At 38.3% G+C, this 15,977-nt stretch overlaps 1 protein-coding gene across 1 annotated transcript; it reads left to right on the forward strand.

Moving 5' to 3' along the window:
• The first annotated feature begins 4,824 nt into the window (after window positions 1-4,824).
• LOC123115466 (alpha-copaene synthase) lies at window positions 4,825-14,542 on the forward strand. Its single transcript, XM_044536620.1, has 7 exons — window positions 4,825-5,074; window positions 6,444-6,702; window positions 7,377-7,752; window positions 7,932-8,150; window positions 8,319-8,457; window positions 13,504-13,752; window positions 14,158-14,542. Exons 2-7 carry the CDS (start codon window positions 6,459-6,461, stop codon window positions 14,446-14,448), a joined length of 1,518 nt encoding a protein of 505 aa, XP_044392555.1. The 5' UTR covers window positions 4,825-5,074; window positions 6,444-6,458; the 3' UTR covers window positions 14,449-14,542.
• The last annotated feature ends 1,435 nt before the right edge of the window (window positions 14,543-15,977 follow it).

Raw genomic sequence — 15,977 nt, forward strand, 5'->3', positions numbered from 1 at the left:
TAGAATTTTTTCCCACTGCGAGGGCCTCAAACTCGTTTATATATGTGCTAGTCTTAGTTTCATCTTTATTTCTTAGTAGGACTCGTTTTTTTAAAAAATAATGTGAATAGTTTCTTAGTGCGACTCATGGAGAAACACTGCCTAAGGAAAGATCTGGTTAGTCATGTTAGTCAAGGAGACTCTTGCAAGGTACTCCTATTTGCTTTATCTGTCCTCACTTGGATTGTACGCATATGGATCGAGGACTAGCAGATGATGCATGGATTTGATCGCCTGTCAATAGGAGTGGGTATTATTTAAGAAAAATAATAGAGGCCTCCATATTTTTGTTTTCAAATAATAAGAACTCAAAGTCGCACCCGTGAGGTTTGAATCTAGCTAGCTGGACTGTGTATCCATTCCTTAAGCTTGTCTTAAAATTAGTGAGATAATTGCTACTGCAAATACCTTCATGCAACTAGGGTTGTAGCTAGGGGATGGACGTGAACCAACCTGTGATTGGATAGTTAGGAGAACAGTTGTATTCCCACTCACAAGAGTTCATGTCCTAAACTTAACATTGGTGCTCGTATTTTTTTGTGTTTATTTTAGGCCTTCCGGCAATCTGTGTTCAGTGGGAGGAGACGTTTCCGTCAACTATGAAATCGTCTGTGTCAACTTCGTCAATCTCAATATGATGTGCCGACTGAGTCTCTTGAACGTGCTCATAGAGGTAGGATGTGTGTGTTCATTCATAGACATGAATGTATGTGCATATGTATAAGCATAAGCGTCTGTGTCTATTATGTTAAAAAAACTAAGGGGTGGACGTGATGCTCCATGGACCGCCCTGAAATTTTCATACAACCTATATGTAGCATAGTATTTTTTCAAAATGCATTAATTTAAATGAATAGTTTTATTGTTGGACCACCATGGACCATTGGCTAGCTACGCCTCTGAATTGTTTCATTTTCAAAGGACGTGCAAGTGGTTCGGAGTTTTCAATTTTCTACACAGTGCATACCTAACTACCATGCACATGAATACTACTTCTTCTGCTTTTAAATATAAGTCCTTTCGAAAAATTTAACACGAACTACATACAGATGTATATAGACATATTTTAGAGTGTACATGCACTTATTTGCTTTGTATATAGTTTATATTGAAATTATATGTTGTGGGAATTACGTGTTATATTTCTCAGGTGCAAACGCACGTATATATGATGTACAAGAGGTGGACCATGACCTCAACTATACAAGAAACTAGAAGGTGGGTCCAATACACAGATATGCACAACACATATACTCAACAGAAATGTTTAAGAAGTCTTATATTTCACAACGGCGGAAGTACACTACAACGAAATGTGTTGTCTTTGCGTTTTCAGACTGACTGATTTCTCTTGTTAACTGCTCCCTCCTTTCCGGTTTATAAGGCTCAATTCAAAAATCTCACCAACCAAGGTAGATGATGAGTGGTGGAATACTTTTTGTAGTTTGCAAAAGCACCCAATTAATGCTCTTGTTTTCCTCAAAAAAATATGTTTACCAATGCATTAATTGCAATGCATGCATGCATAAATTACATGCATTGGTCAATTTTCTCTTAATACTTGCATGCAATGATTTAATGCACATTGGAATCTGAACATGTGATGGGAAACAACCAAATTGAGCCTTATAAAATGGAAAAACTAAAATTTTAAGATAAGCCCTATAAACCGAAAAGGAGGGAGTATACTGCAGGTTTAATTATTGGATCGAATGAGCGGGGAAACCTCATTGAGCGGAACATCGCTTGCACGGGCGCCTCCAGAGACGCCACCCTGCCGTCACCCAGAAAAGTCCCCACCACTGTCCAAGCCCACCCGCCGGCGTCGGAGGAGGCCGCCAGTGCTGACGGTGGCAGCGGGGCACTGCCTGTTCCTTACCTTCTCATCCATCCATCTCCTTCCCATCTGGGTAGCCGATCTACGTCGTCGATCTGCACCTTAAGCCCTGTATCCGTTCTGATGCGGCGTTGACTCGAAGGGCGACAGCGGCTAACCGCCTCTCGCTGTGGTGTAGGCGGCACGGCGCCCCTTCTCCTCGTAGTCCGTGGTGATTGTTGGCTTCCGGTTTTTGCCCGGTTTTCTGTAATTAACCGGACAATTCACTTCTGCTTAATTAATAGATGAGGCAATCTTTGCCTCCGTTTCAAAAAAAATGTTGAGGCCTGGCAGGGCGTTGCAGTTCTGTGGTGAAAACCAAGGTTTCAACCCAGATGGTTTTACCTCGCAATGACGATGTTTTTGTGTCGTTACCTTGTTAAAGACATTGCTCGAATATGCTTGAACTTTCTTCAGGGTGAAAAATTATATTCTGACCCTTGGTGGTTGGATCCAGTGAAGGCAGAGCTTGAGCGTCACTTCCTTCAAGAAGGCATTGCTGTTGAAAAAACTTTCTCGTGATTTTTGTCGTGTCAGAAGATGGTTAGTGCGAATATGGTCATAGTTGTAATTTGTTGATCACCGTCTTGATCGCCTTTGGGTTTCTTTATCTTTTTCCTAGCTTCCGGATAGCTTCGCTCCTATATGACTTTCCTACTTGCCGGCATGCTTATGTGTGCATATATTGGTGTTGGTTGCCTGCATCTGAGCTATGAGAGGCCATGGGTGCGCTCATTGTGTTTGTATCTCCTTGATACTTCAATTTGACTCAATAAAATTCACCCTTGCTCAAAAAAATCATCGGATCGAATCCCCGTGATGATATCATACTTCTATACATTATTTGGTGAGCTCTTGGTCACGTTTTATTTGTCAAAGCCTTCACTCAATTTTTTTTGTCAAAGCGAATTATTTTGGTATACTGTCAACTTAATGCATTAATGCAGTACTTGTTATCGGAAAACGATGCTTTCCTTATCCGGTTTTGCTATCTATTTGTTGGCTGGTTTTATTTTTCGTTTCAATCAGTTTTTCTTTTTCAGGTACATCTTCTGGGAAACGTGGGCATCCGGAAAATTGAAGCTGTTCGCGTGCCTACCAAGACCAGTTATGGCGCAAGATCATATCCAACGAAGGGGCTGGCCAAATGGCTACTTCTTCCAGCTAGCTTGCGCAACCTGGAGATGTCATGCCCCCTCTTCTGGAGCTGCATCGTGTCCATGGCAGTCTGGTCCCAGGTTGCTCAATGGAGGGGCCGTACTCCCTAATCTAGCTTACATGGCAAATTAAAAAACTAAACCACACACATATAAGAATGATCTCTGTACAACCAAAGGTCACGCCAACGGTTTTTTAAGCTGTTGTCCCTAGCTTCGTGTTTTGCATCTTCACATTTCACGGGGCCTGCAGCGAAAAAACTGCAGAGGAGACCAAATCGGTGCGAGCTGAATTAACCACTTATGTTTTGAAAATTTGCATGAGCGGTCCACCTTAATTGATGAGAATCTAAAATCGCTGAGCCAACTACCAACTATTTTCCATAATCTTATGAAATGTAAGTAACGTTTCACATGGCTGCTCCTAATCGTATGGGCCAGTTCAACTACCACATAGCAAGGTAAATAACAATACATGGTTGACAATGAACATGAATGAGAGCATACGTACATGTGTTGAGGATCTCGTATTAAGAGTTAAGAACTAGCCGGTTGAACTACTCCCTCCTTCCCATAATCTTCGGCGTCTAAAGTTTTAGCATGAAAATTATCACACTGATAGTTACTTGAGCCGTCGTAGGCTAGGGCGAGGAAAATTAACTTACGTTGTGGCAAAAATTGGGTGGGAGAGAGAAATTAAGTGGTAGTTGTGAGCTATTTAGGGCATGTACAATGGTGCTATCTTAGGAGTGCCACGTAGGATAAATAATGAGGTGGAAGAAAGAGAACTCATAAGAAAAAGATTGTCTTCTCTTATTTAAGAGAAGACAAGACATGATCTTTTAGCAAAATATGTCTCACCATGTTTTTAGGAATAGCTAGTTATCGAAGATAAGTCTAAGAGATGACCCATTGTAGATATTTTTTATTGTCATCTCTGATTTACATGCAATACTAAAGATAAGACTATCTTATCAACTATTGTACATGCCCTTAACCACACGGAGAACTCAGACATGATTAGTGATTTTTTTCTTTCCAAATAATTAGCGATAGTTAGCCTAATATGTAACTACACGGGCGAGAATAACGGTCTGCCATAGATTATGGAATTGCATGCAAAAGTTAATGCGCCCTAGATTAAGGAAAGAAAGAAGTACCACATAATATTTCTGATGTTCATTGTACTATCTGATTGAAAATTAATAGATCTGAAGTTTTCCCCTAAAGAAAAGCCACACTTGTGCTGGGTAGTCAATTGACTACATAGCTTTTTGCAAAAAACAACATACAACAAGAAAAAATTGTGCCAAAGAAAATTTTATTAGTGCATCCATCTGACTACACAACGCTCGGTTGAGCACACATGATGGTATTTCTAGCATCGCCACTGCTTAAGAAACTCTGCTTTCGAACTGGGGACTAGCATTGTATTTTGATGATCGATTATAATGCATGCATTGTTAAGTACTCCCTCCGTCCGTAAATATAAGTTTTTGCAGAGATTCCATTATAAACTACATACGGGTGTATATAGATACATTTTAGAATGTAGATTCATTCATTTTGCTTCGTATATAGTCCATAATGAAATCTCTACAAAGACTTATATTTAGAAACAGAGGAAGTACAAACAATTAACACGTACCACGGGCCTCCTCCGCTGCTGATCAAAGCGTGCACGTACTCCTTCTCGTTTCTATAAATACCGAGTACATGCAGAGCACTCAACTTGCAGCCAACTACTTCATCTAATCTCGCAACCCTCGGGGAGAAGCACACACACACAGAGAGAGAGAGAGAGAGAGAGAGAGAGAGAGAGAGAGCGCTAAAGGGAAATCAAGGAGTGGCTAGGGCAGGCTGCGAGAGACATGCCGGCGGCGGCAGAGTGATCGCCCAGGGCTACACGGTGCTTGATGAGCGACGGCATGCGGTGGACTACCGCCTCAGCGTGTGGGGGGACTACTTTATCCGCAACCCGACGCTCCCCCATACTCATCAGGTACCTTTTTCGATAATAGGTGGATTTTATTGCTTCATAATGGGGCATCAAGTGGATACGAACATAATGAGCACACACGCAGTCAACTCAAACACACACACACAAAAACACGCCGGCAAATAACAAAGTTATATAAGACCAAAGCTATAGGTAGACGAGAAAAAAAAATCTAGCGATCAGATCCGCGGTCGGCAATACTCATCATGTACCTACACTACGCGATTGTTAAAAATTAGCTCCTCAGTTGATGCAAAGTTATTTCATATATAATGGGCTCACATGCTGATCATGGTTGATGCAATCCTGGCCTATGTTTCAAAGAAATTGGTTGAGCACTGTTCATAGTCCAAAACTAACTCCCCAGGATCTGCCTTGTCAAAACGCCAAGAAAATTAAAAGTGGTAAAATCTGGCAAATGATTGGATAAATGAAGTAAAATGCAGGATTTTGGCTTAAATGGGGTAAAACCTTCCAAAATGTCAAACGAAGGGGTAAAAAATGGAATTAACTTTGAAGTATATCATTAAATAATTATAAACTCTTGACCTTCGTATACTTGGATGCACACGGCCATATCATGATGTACATAACAAGATACCCCCTCTCTCAGAAAATACTTGTCGGCGAAATGGAAGTATCTAGACATATTTTAGTTCTAGATACATTCATTTTTATCCATTTCTTCAACAAGTATTTCCTGACGGACAGAGTATGTTTTTTTCTTCAAAAACACTCATAAAGGCAAAACACATAATTCGGAGTCGAATGTTCCACATGGTTTGCCGTATTACCCGAGTACCATATATAATATTGTTGATTTAAGCAAAAGTTATAAATTTATGGTTTAATACTACACACCCTCGTCGTCCCAAATTCATGTCTTAAATTTGTCTAGATACCGATGTATCTAGTCACGTTTTAGTGTTAGATACATCTGTATCTAGACAAATCAAGACAAAATGTTTAGGACAAAAGTAATATAATACTGTTGATGTTAACAAAAATTTATAAATTTATGGTTTTATAAAAATATGTTCCTTTAAAACTGTAATGGTGTTATCTATAGACCAGTTTAAACATTTGCGGAAAGATGGTCGGAATAATAAAAAAATATTGGTGATATGGTGTAGTCCCTCCGTTTCTAAATATAAAACCTTTTAGTGATTCCAATATGGACTACACACGGAGAAAATTGAGTAAATTGAAACTCTAAAATATATCTATATACATCCATATATGTAGTCCGTATTGAAATCTCTAAAAAGGCTTATATTTGAAAACGAAGGGAAGATATATGAATACGCAGTGCGTCTTCACATATATTGAGAGCTCACATGTGACCACCTCGGTCTACCGTGTTCTTTTGTAGAACTCAATAGAATGGATGACTGAAAGACGCGACAAGCTAGTACTCAAAGCAAGGGACAAGTTACTCACCTTATGTGATCCATTGGCTGAGCTGAAGATGATTGATGCACTCCAGCGTCTTGGAGTTTCTTGCCATTTCAAAGAGGAAATCGATTTGAAACTACATAAGCTTTCCTCACAGAAGTTTGACTGTGAGAACCTTCATGTCATCTCCCTTCAGTTTAGGTTGCTGAGGCAAGACGGATGTTACATGTCTTCAGGTAAAATATTTCGTGTCTCTCTAAACTCCTTCGGTTGATCAACATATTGTGTTTTTACACACATAGACATGCGTGAACACATGTTGTGACATACACATTAGATATAGTTTAACTTTGCTTTTTATTTTCGAAAATGTGGTAGCGGTGGCTCCTATAATGATTTTATTTTTAAAGAATAAGAACTCAGTTTTCTGTGTGTGTGTGCGTGAGGACATGAACTCGCTTGTTTGATTTGTACATCGACTCATGTAACAAATACATATCTTAATTTTGTTTTATGGATATTTGGTTGCATGCCTCTGAATAACTTACAAGTTGTGAACGTTATCTATAGAAACTTTGCGTCAATATATAGTCGCATACAAGATACTCAAGGTATGATTAGTTAAACGGTAACTTGCATTTTCCGGGCATGTAGCAAGTTCTCATAGAAGATACTCTACAACTATGTGATTAATTATAGAGTGACATGTGTAGGTAATGCATTTACTTAAGTTTCTACTTCCCTAAGAAATGATGTGAGGTTAACCTATTTCCTTCACTCAAATTTGTCAAAATATTTTTGAAATAATATATTTCCAATACTTTGCACAATTATTTGCTTGTGGAATGTATTTTAAATAACTTGTGGAACTTGGAGCACCAACAGTTTGCTGATGTTTTTGTTTTATCAGATGTATTCCAGAGCTTTATGGAAAACGAGGAAAATTTTGAGGCCACAATGCAAAGTGATGTACGAGCTCTACTTGCACTTTATGAGGCAGCTCATCTTGGCACACCAAATGAGCAATTTCTCAAAGATGCCCAAAAGAAAACAACGAGTCTGCTAAAATCAAAGGTTGGCCATCTTGAAAAACCACTTGCAGATAAAGTGAAACATGCTCTTGAGACACCATGCTTCCGTAGGATGAAGATATTGGAGGCTAGGTTGTATATCCCTCTATACCAAGAAGATAAGGAGGAATGCAATGAAACACTTCTTGAACTTGCGAAACTGAATTTTTATCTTCTTCAAGGCCTTTACCGGGAAGAAGTCAACAAAATATGCGAGTAAGTACAACATAATGAAAACATTCTATTTTTAAGAGTAATCACGTTCATAGCAAGTAATTATTTTATTCATTTTGCTGAGTGTTATGACTCATTTATCTAGAAACATAGTATACATTATTAAATTAAATAGTTGCCCTGAAAGATAAGATGCTTGACAAACTTTGTTTTTCGTGAAGGTGGTATTATGAAAAGGAATCCTCATGGAAATTATTCTATGCACGCCATAGACCAGCAGAAGCATACTTTTGGGCACTTGGAGTGTATTATGAACCACAATATGCCAAGGCCAGAAAGTTTTTAGCAAAATTTATAGCAACAATTACACCATATGATGACACTTTTGACAATTATGGCGTATGGGAAGAGCTGCGACCTTTTGCTGATGTCATGCAAAGGTTTGTTTTACTAATTTTAAAAGGATACTACAAATTAATCTGAGAAGGTAGTGTTGTCACCTTTCAAGTTGAAGCTATTATAGCTAGTTAATGAACAGTTATTTTATGAGGTTCCTATAAATATAACTTACATATATGAAGATGATCTAATGGACATTATTCTTGTAGGTGGGACATGCAGGATGTTGACCAACTCGGGGAATGCTACAAAGACTATGCACGGTTTATGTTTGGCACCATGATTGAAATAGAGAATGCACTTCCAAAAGACATAGCAACGAGAAATGTTAACTTTATCAAAAATATCGTATGAGTTCAACTCTATATTTATGCTCCATTCAATTTCATTACATCTACTTTTGTTTTAGTACACATGTACGGGTGCTAGATGAAATAATTGTAATGGTCAGTTGATCCCATGTTATTGCAAACGCAACATGCTTAATTTCTACGTAGGACACATTTTATAATTATATTAGGCACATAATAATTCACCATAATTCTATAGCGACATTGAGATTTATGTGTTGTGTTTCTAAAATCATGAAAGTACAAAACCTTTGTAGACTAACAAAATGCCTCTAAAACGTACATTTCTTGCTACATTGTTAGTTGAGTTAAAATTTCAATATCATCATTCACTACTAGAATCTAGAACTTTGCATAGTGCAAATTGTTTATTCGAGTGCATTCCGTCGGGTACTAGGAAAACATAACATTTGCTGAGTGCCACGAAGAAAACACTACGCAATAGGATGACACTCATCAAATCGCATGTTTGCCATGTTTCTGCCGCGGGCCACTCGACAAACACATGCTTTTATGGATTCCTGCCATGTGGCACTGAGCAAGCACATTTTTCCATTTTTAAAATATTTTTCCACTCCCTTACTTTGTTTCCTTTTTTGTACGTTATTTTTTTCCTATTTTTTGCATTTTATGCTTTATTATTTTCTGCATTTTTTTATTCCACCCTCTGTTTCCCTTTATAGTGATTTAGTGCATATAATTCAAATTTGGACGGAAGTACTTGCAATATTGGGCAAAATTAGGTTGAAAAGAAATACTATTTGTGTTCTTTAGTCTAGGTTTACATCTTATCCAATAAAGGAAATGATGTACAAACATCTGGATGCCAAGACTCAACCCTAAACATGGAGATTATTGGTTTTTTAATTCCAAAAGTGCAAACGAAGTTTAAAAAACATGAAACCCCGGTTGGTGCCACTATATGATATATATAGGATGTGATAAAAATTGAACTAGTTTCACAAAAGTTAGTTCTTAGACTGCTTAAAAGCTAGGCCATTCCAAGAAAGAATCATAGTTTCAAGATGGAACATGTAAGTTTGACATCAAAGTGGCAGTTTCCTCATCTTTTTACATTGATTTTTCTCCTACACTGAAGATACATCATTACATGTTTCATGTAAAAACTTGCCATTTTTTGGCGTTTGTTTTCTACATTTAAGTTATTTAGTGCATTTTAGTCATTTAATGCATATAGTTCAAATTTGAATTGCATGTGCATGATTTTTTTATTGGCAAAATTTGGTACAAGAATCCTCTTTGTGTTATTGATTCTATTTTTAGGTCTTATCCAAGAAAAAGAAATAAATTTGAAATCTTAGGGTGCCAGGTCAAAACTCTGAACATAGAGGTTATTGGGTTTTTAATTCTGAAAATGCAAACGAAGTCTCAAAACATTAAACATGGAATATTGTCGTTATATGATCCACACATGTTGTGGTAAAACTTGAGAATGTTTCATAGAACTTGGAACATACACTACATAGAGACCGGAACAATTCCTAGGAAGAATCCTAGCTTCAAGGGGGAACATGCCAGGTTTGAAGTACAGTGTTGGTTGCTTCATCGGTTCACCATGAATTTTTTATACAGTAAAGATATGCCATTACATGTTCCATCTTAAAATTTGGCATTGTTGGGATTTTTTTGCTATCTTAAAGTCATCTGGTGCATTTGTACTCATTTAATTAATATATTTTAAATTGGAGATGCTAGTGCATGATTTTTTTGGCATATTTGGCTTCAAAAAACTTATTTACGTATAATGAGCCTATGTTTTGGCCTTTTCCAATAAATTGAAAGGAATTCCAAACCTCAAGTGCCAAGACTCGAACATGAACATGGCTGTTAGTTCCTTTTTATTTTAGAAAATTCAAATGAACTCTAAAAAATAAGAACTTGGCATGATATCATTATATGATTCATGGATGTGGTAAAGAAGAATTCGCAAAATTTGCATCTTACACTGCTTAGAAATTGAATCATCTCCGAGGAAGAATCATAGTTTCGAGAGGGAGCAGGTCAAGTTTCAAGGCGAAGTGACAATTGGTTCATTTGTTGGCCCTGGTATTTTTCCACACTCAAGATACACCATTATGGGTTGGATGTCAAAATTTGACATTTTTTGGGGTTTGTTTTCTATTTTATGTCATTTAGTGCATTTCTAGCCATTTAATGAATATAGTTCAAATTTTAATTGTAAGTGCATGAAAAATTTGACAACATTGGATAGAAAAATCTTGTTTGTCTGATAAGTTTATGTTTAGGCTTTATCCAAGCAAACCATAGAAAATAAAACAAAATAATAAAGAAAGAAAGACAAGAGAGAAAAAAGAAAAATATGTTTGCCAAATGTTTAATTAAAAACATTAGGTTGACTATTTTTTATTGGCCGAGAGAAAGCACATGATCCATGTGCGGACCTATGTTTGTTTGGAGGTAGTGTCATGGATCGTTGATGTGGCAAGCAAGAAACCACACATCCCCCCCCACCTCTCTCAAGCCCTCTTTCTGTTATCTCTCTTTCACCGAGGCGGTGTTCTTGAACTGGCCGACCCCCCCTCCCCCCGCCCCTTTCATGCATGCCATCTTTGTTGGGACAAACCTCGGACCAGCTCTCTTTCTCACTCGCTCAGATGAAGGTGGAAGAATAAGTACATTATTTTTCTGATGCACAAATACCTCGCCGCACGAATGACCTTAATTTACTTGGCACATACCCGGGTTCAGCAACACACCGTCACAAACTAATACAAGGAGGGGGAGGGGGATTTATACCCTCGTTCACACACATACAAAGCCAGGCCACTACCGCCAAGTAACCCACGTCTGCATGGCATGCTTACAACCGGCCAGTAACCCACGTCTGCATGGCTTGCTAACAACCACGGCCACTAACCGCATGCACTGGCTACTTCCACCACGCATGGTTAGGACATGTACAATGGTGCTATCTTAAGAGTGCAATGTAGGACAAGTGATAAGGTGGAGGAGAGAGAACTCATAAAAAAAGGTTTGTCTTCTTTTATTTAAGAGAAGACAAGATGTGATCTCTTAGGATAATATGCCTCATCACGTTTTTAGGAACAACTAGTTATTGAAGATAAAGCTAAGAAATGACCCATTGTAGACAATTTCTTTTGTCATCTCTAAATTACATGCAAGACTTAAGATAAAACTATCTTATCAATCATTGTACATATGTCCTTAGGCTCTCAACCTTATCCAGCTGAGATCCATGCACTAAGAGGGTGTTTGTTTCCAGGGACTTATTGGTCTAGGGACTTAAAAAAGTCCCTATAAGTCCCATCTAAACCAAACAGGAGGGACTTATAGGGACTTAAAGTGGGCATTTAGGACTTATGAAATAAGACTCTCAAGGAGGGACTTATAGGGACTTATAGTTGTAATATGGTCTTATAGTGACTTATAAGTCCCAGGAACCAAACATGTAGGGACTTTTTAGGGACTTGGAACTTATAAGTTGGGACTAAAAAAAGTTGTATGACTTATGAACCAAATAGGGCCTAACTAACCTGCTAACTACATGCATGCGCGTTACACACAAGACCCGGCCACTCTCGTCAACGGCCCATACCTTACGAGCCTGACCCGAAGTGCACACGCAGACGCACGCACGCACCTGCCACGGACTCGACCTGGGCACGCTGACGCCGGTCACCACCGTGGGGCGTGGCTTATTCCAACAATCTTGCTTCCAACCCAATCCACACATCCACTCTTGGCCAGCTCTGTCTTGAGTCGGTAGATGTCCACCTGCAACAGCCAAGAGGTCCTTGGAGTAATCCACTAGCAACTGGGTGGTGACCAAAGGTGGCGGCGAAGGCGGCAGTGGACGCTGATGCAAAGAGGTTCTCTATAGCGCAGTCCATGCGATGGTGGGTGTCTTGAGAGCTGTAGAGGATATTGTGCTCTACCCGTTGGTGTTCAGCAACGCGGTTTTTTTCCTATGTGACCATGGGACACGACAGCAAGGGACGGCACTGACGCTGTTTTTTTTCTTCTTTTTTGCTAAAATTGTTCGCCGGGTGAAATACTATACTTCCTCCCTATTAAAATATAAGATGTTTTTGCAGTTTAAATTGAACTGCCAAAACGTCATATATTTTGGACCCTTTGTTGTGCATGTACTAGGCAAACCACACACGCCACATGACACCAACTCTGTCTTGTCCGATGCTATGCGCATTTCTTTCATAGTTTTAAATAGCCAGCAATAGCCCTGCTACAGCCTTTTTAACAGGGTGCCGCTAAATGGCCTCATGTACAAATAGGCCGCTATTGCCCGCTATAGCTGATTTGAAGGTCCACCGCTATTTAGCATAGCCCGCTATTTAAAACACTGTATTCTTTTGCCGACTACAATTTTGTTGCACTCGAGACAATGGGTCTTCCACGTGTTGGGCGAGTACTCATGGAAAAGGACTTGACAAAATAAACTTTGTCGGCCAGAGTCCAGTCGGGTCGTGTTTACTAGAGTGTTGCACTCTGCAAACACTTTGCTTAGTGTTTTCTGGACATTGCTGAGTGCCCTGGGAACTAGGCAAAGTTCCAAAGTTCAGTAGTGATTCTAGAATTTTGGCAGCCAACAATATATTGGAATAAAAACTAGGTTAACTATATTGCAGCAAGAAAACTTTGCAACACAAATTTAAATTGCACAGACATGGGAATGAATATTGCATTCATTGTAACATTGTGTTTTACTTTAAAACAATAATGAAATATTTTTGAATCAATACCAGAATACTTTATGTTATACAATCAACAAATGTGTCGACTAAATGGAGAATATTAATCATGTAAAGAGATGTGATGGGATATAGTGAAGGAGTCATCAACTTTTTTGAAATTCGATTAAGTTGTATAGCCAACACATTGTTTCAAATCAGATGAGTGACTCATTAGCAAGTTAATTTAAATATAATTTGAAGCACCACATTTGAGCCGAATCATATTTGTATTATTGTGTTGCAACAATGTTATATAGTCTTCTTGACATTGTAATCTGTTTTAACTGTAGATTAATGAAGTATGCAAAGGCTATTTGACTGAAATTATTTGGAGAGATAACAATTACATACCACCCTTGGAAGAGCATATGAAGGTTACACTCATTACATGCTTTTATTGTGCTATTAGTTGCACTGCTTTTGTTGTATTTGAAGAGAACATTACAGAGGAGGTTCTACAATGGATGTCTAAGTTTCCACAAATTGTCAAGGATTCTTGTATTGTATCACGACTAATGGACGATATTGTTGCCCATGAGGTAATGTTCTACTGCATAATTCATACAAACAACAAATATGTAAGTACTTATGTTTTCTATTGTAGGAACATAAATGATAATATTTCTATAATACAAAATATGTCATCGAAAAATTATTTTTTTCACATGACAATGTTGGTGTACCCATGAGTTAATATTTCTTCACGTAGTAGAGCCGTCTGCTTTATGTGGAAGTAGAACAAACTGCGTACTCCTTGACACTAACCTACCAAGGCCAGTTGGACAACTACTAAGTGTGATGATATGTTACTAAAAAAAGATGATTTTCTGAATTTGTGATGATGTAAAATGTGTTGGATTTAAAATAGTATATGGCTCTTTGCTAGTCTCCCTACTACGATGGTTTGTCATTTGGGTTTTGTTCTGACCACATGTGTATTATAGTTTGAAACAGAAAGAAATAATGTTGCCACTGCTGTAACTTGCTACATGAAGGAGTATGGGACAACAAAAGAGGTGGCAAGTGAAGCACTTTGGGAAGTTGTGGAGAATGCATGGAAAGATATGAACAAGGAGTTTCTCAGCGTGACTGATATACCATCTTCGCTGCTTATCCGTGTAATAAACCTCGCAGGGATGATGGAGACAATGTATAAGGAGATTGATGGGTACACAGACTCGGCGATACTGAAAAATCGGATATCTTTATTACTTGAGCAGCCAATGACATTCTAGGGTACAATGGCGTGAAAATTACCATCACTACAATAAAAATAGATTGTCTACGAAATAAACCATGCTGAACCAGAAGGTGGTGTCGAAGATTACTTTTTACGGATTCTATTTAAGATATCTATTATGTACTACTATAGTCTGTACCAACATCAATCTCTATCTTTATATGTATGTACTTCTATTCTCCTATGAATAAAATAAAAATATTTGTGAGTGCTATATGAATCACCACATGTACAATCCTCTTATGAAATAAAGTAAAGGTGATACGTCTTATTGGAAAGTTGAAGAGAATGACGTTTTCCATGTTGCTGGTCAAAATACAAATTGTAAGTGCATCTTGTATAGTTAGTTTTGTAGCATCCATTAAATTTTCTATGCCATACTGGCAGCTAACGCCCCTACAAATTGAATTAAGGTGCTTATTGCAAACTGAATTGCTCATTAGATACCCGCCTCTTCCATCCATGCTCGACGTAACCTGGCAATATTCACTATTCTTGCATTTCCTTAAATAGATAGTAATAAAGATTTTCAGTGGACTTTTTGTAGATTACTGCAAACCAGAAGTAGCAACCAACGCAACTGGTACAAAATGTATACCACAACTATTGCAAAAAAGTATACCATCACTGCTACACATGTTTCAATTACTTTCGAATAAATGTACCATAGGTGGTACATGTTGATCTATGCTGCCAACTATGTACGCAAATAAACACACATAAATTGGAAGCATCTTGCAAGCTTGGATTTGCAGATAGCATTTGGTTCCCTTGGACATCAACGCACTCGTCATCGTTGATCCGTACATCCCCTATTACGCTGCCTATCTCTCCATCCACAATAGCTCCCGACTACCAAAATGTCTGCACTCAAGTGGATCTCGTTCGTGAACCTCACATGCAGTTTGGTCACCTCCCCCTTTTCTCTTCTGGTTTTCCTTAGTAGAATTTATTCTCACTAGATTAGGTTGCACTTGGTTTGTTTTAGTGGACATGGGAGCTAGGAGGGCGGGGCGGTTGCTACCTGGCTAGGTGATCAAGCATTAAGCGTCACAAGACACTAATTCTTGTTGTTCGAATATCATAAATCATTCCATATCCGAGGGAGGATCAGAGGCTACAAGCCTGATCACACTGCCATGGGGTGAAGCAAGAAAAGTAGTTGGTTTTGAGAATGAGCACAAAGAAATATTTGATAAGTTAGTTGACAATGACAACTATCTTAATGGTGTCTCCACAGCATCTAGGGGTGAAGCGGGAAAAACAACACTTGCTAGAGAAGTTGATACTTCGTATGGTGTCAAACAACACTTCAACACATATGCTTGGGTGAGATTATCTCAAAAGTACAAGATCATCAATTTACCAATTTATATTGTGCAAAAATTAACAGCGGGACCATATTTACTAAAGAATAAATAATAGGGGACAAATGTTAGCTAGTGGACGAAATGATGGAGTATGAGGTGGGAAACAAAATCAATGCAATTATGTCACATAAAAGATATTTGGAAGTTCTTAATG

Source organism: Triticum aestivum, chromosome 5B (genome assembly GCF_018294505.1).
Source record: "Triticum aestivum cultivar Chinese Spring chromosome 5B, IWGSC CS RefSeq v2.1, whole genome shotgun sequence".
Lineage (NCBI taxonomy): Eukaryota > Viridiplantae > Streptophyta > Magnoliopsida > Poales > Poaceae > Triticum > Triticum aestivum.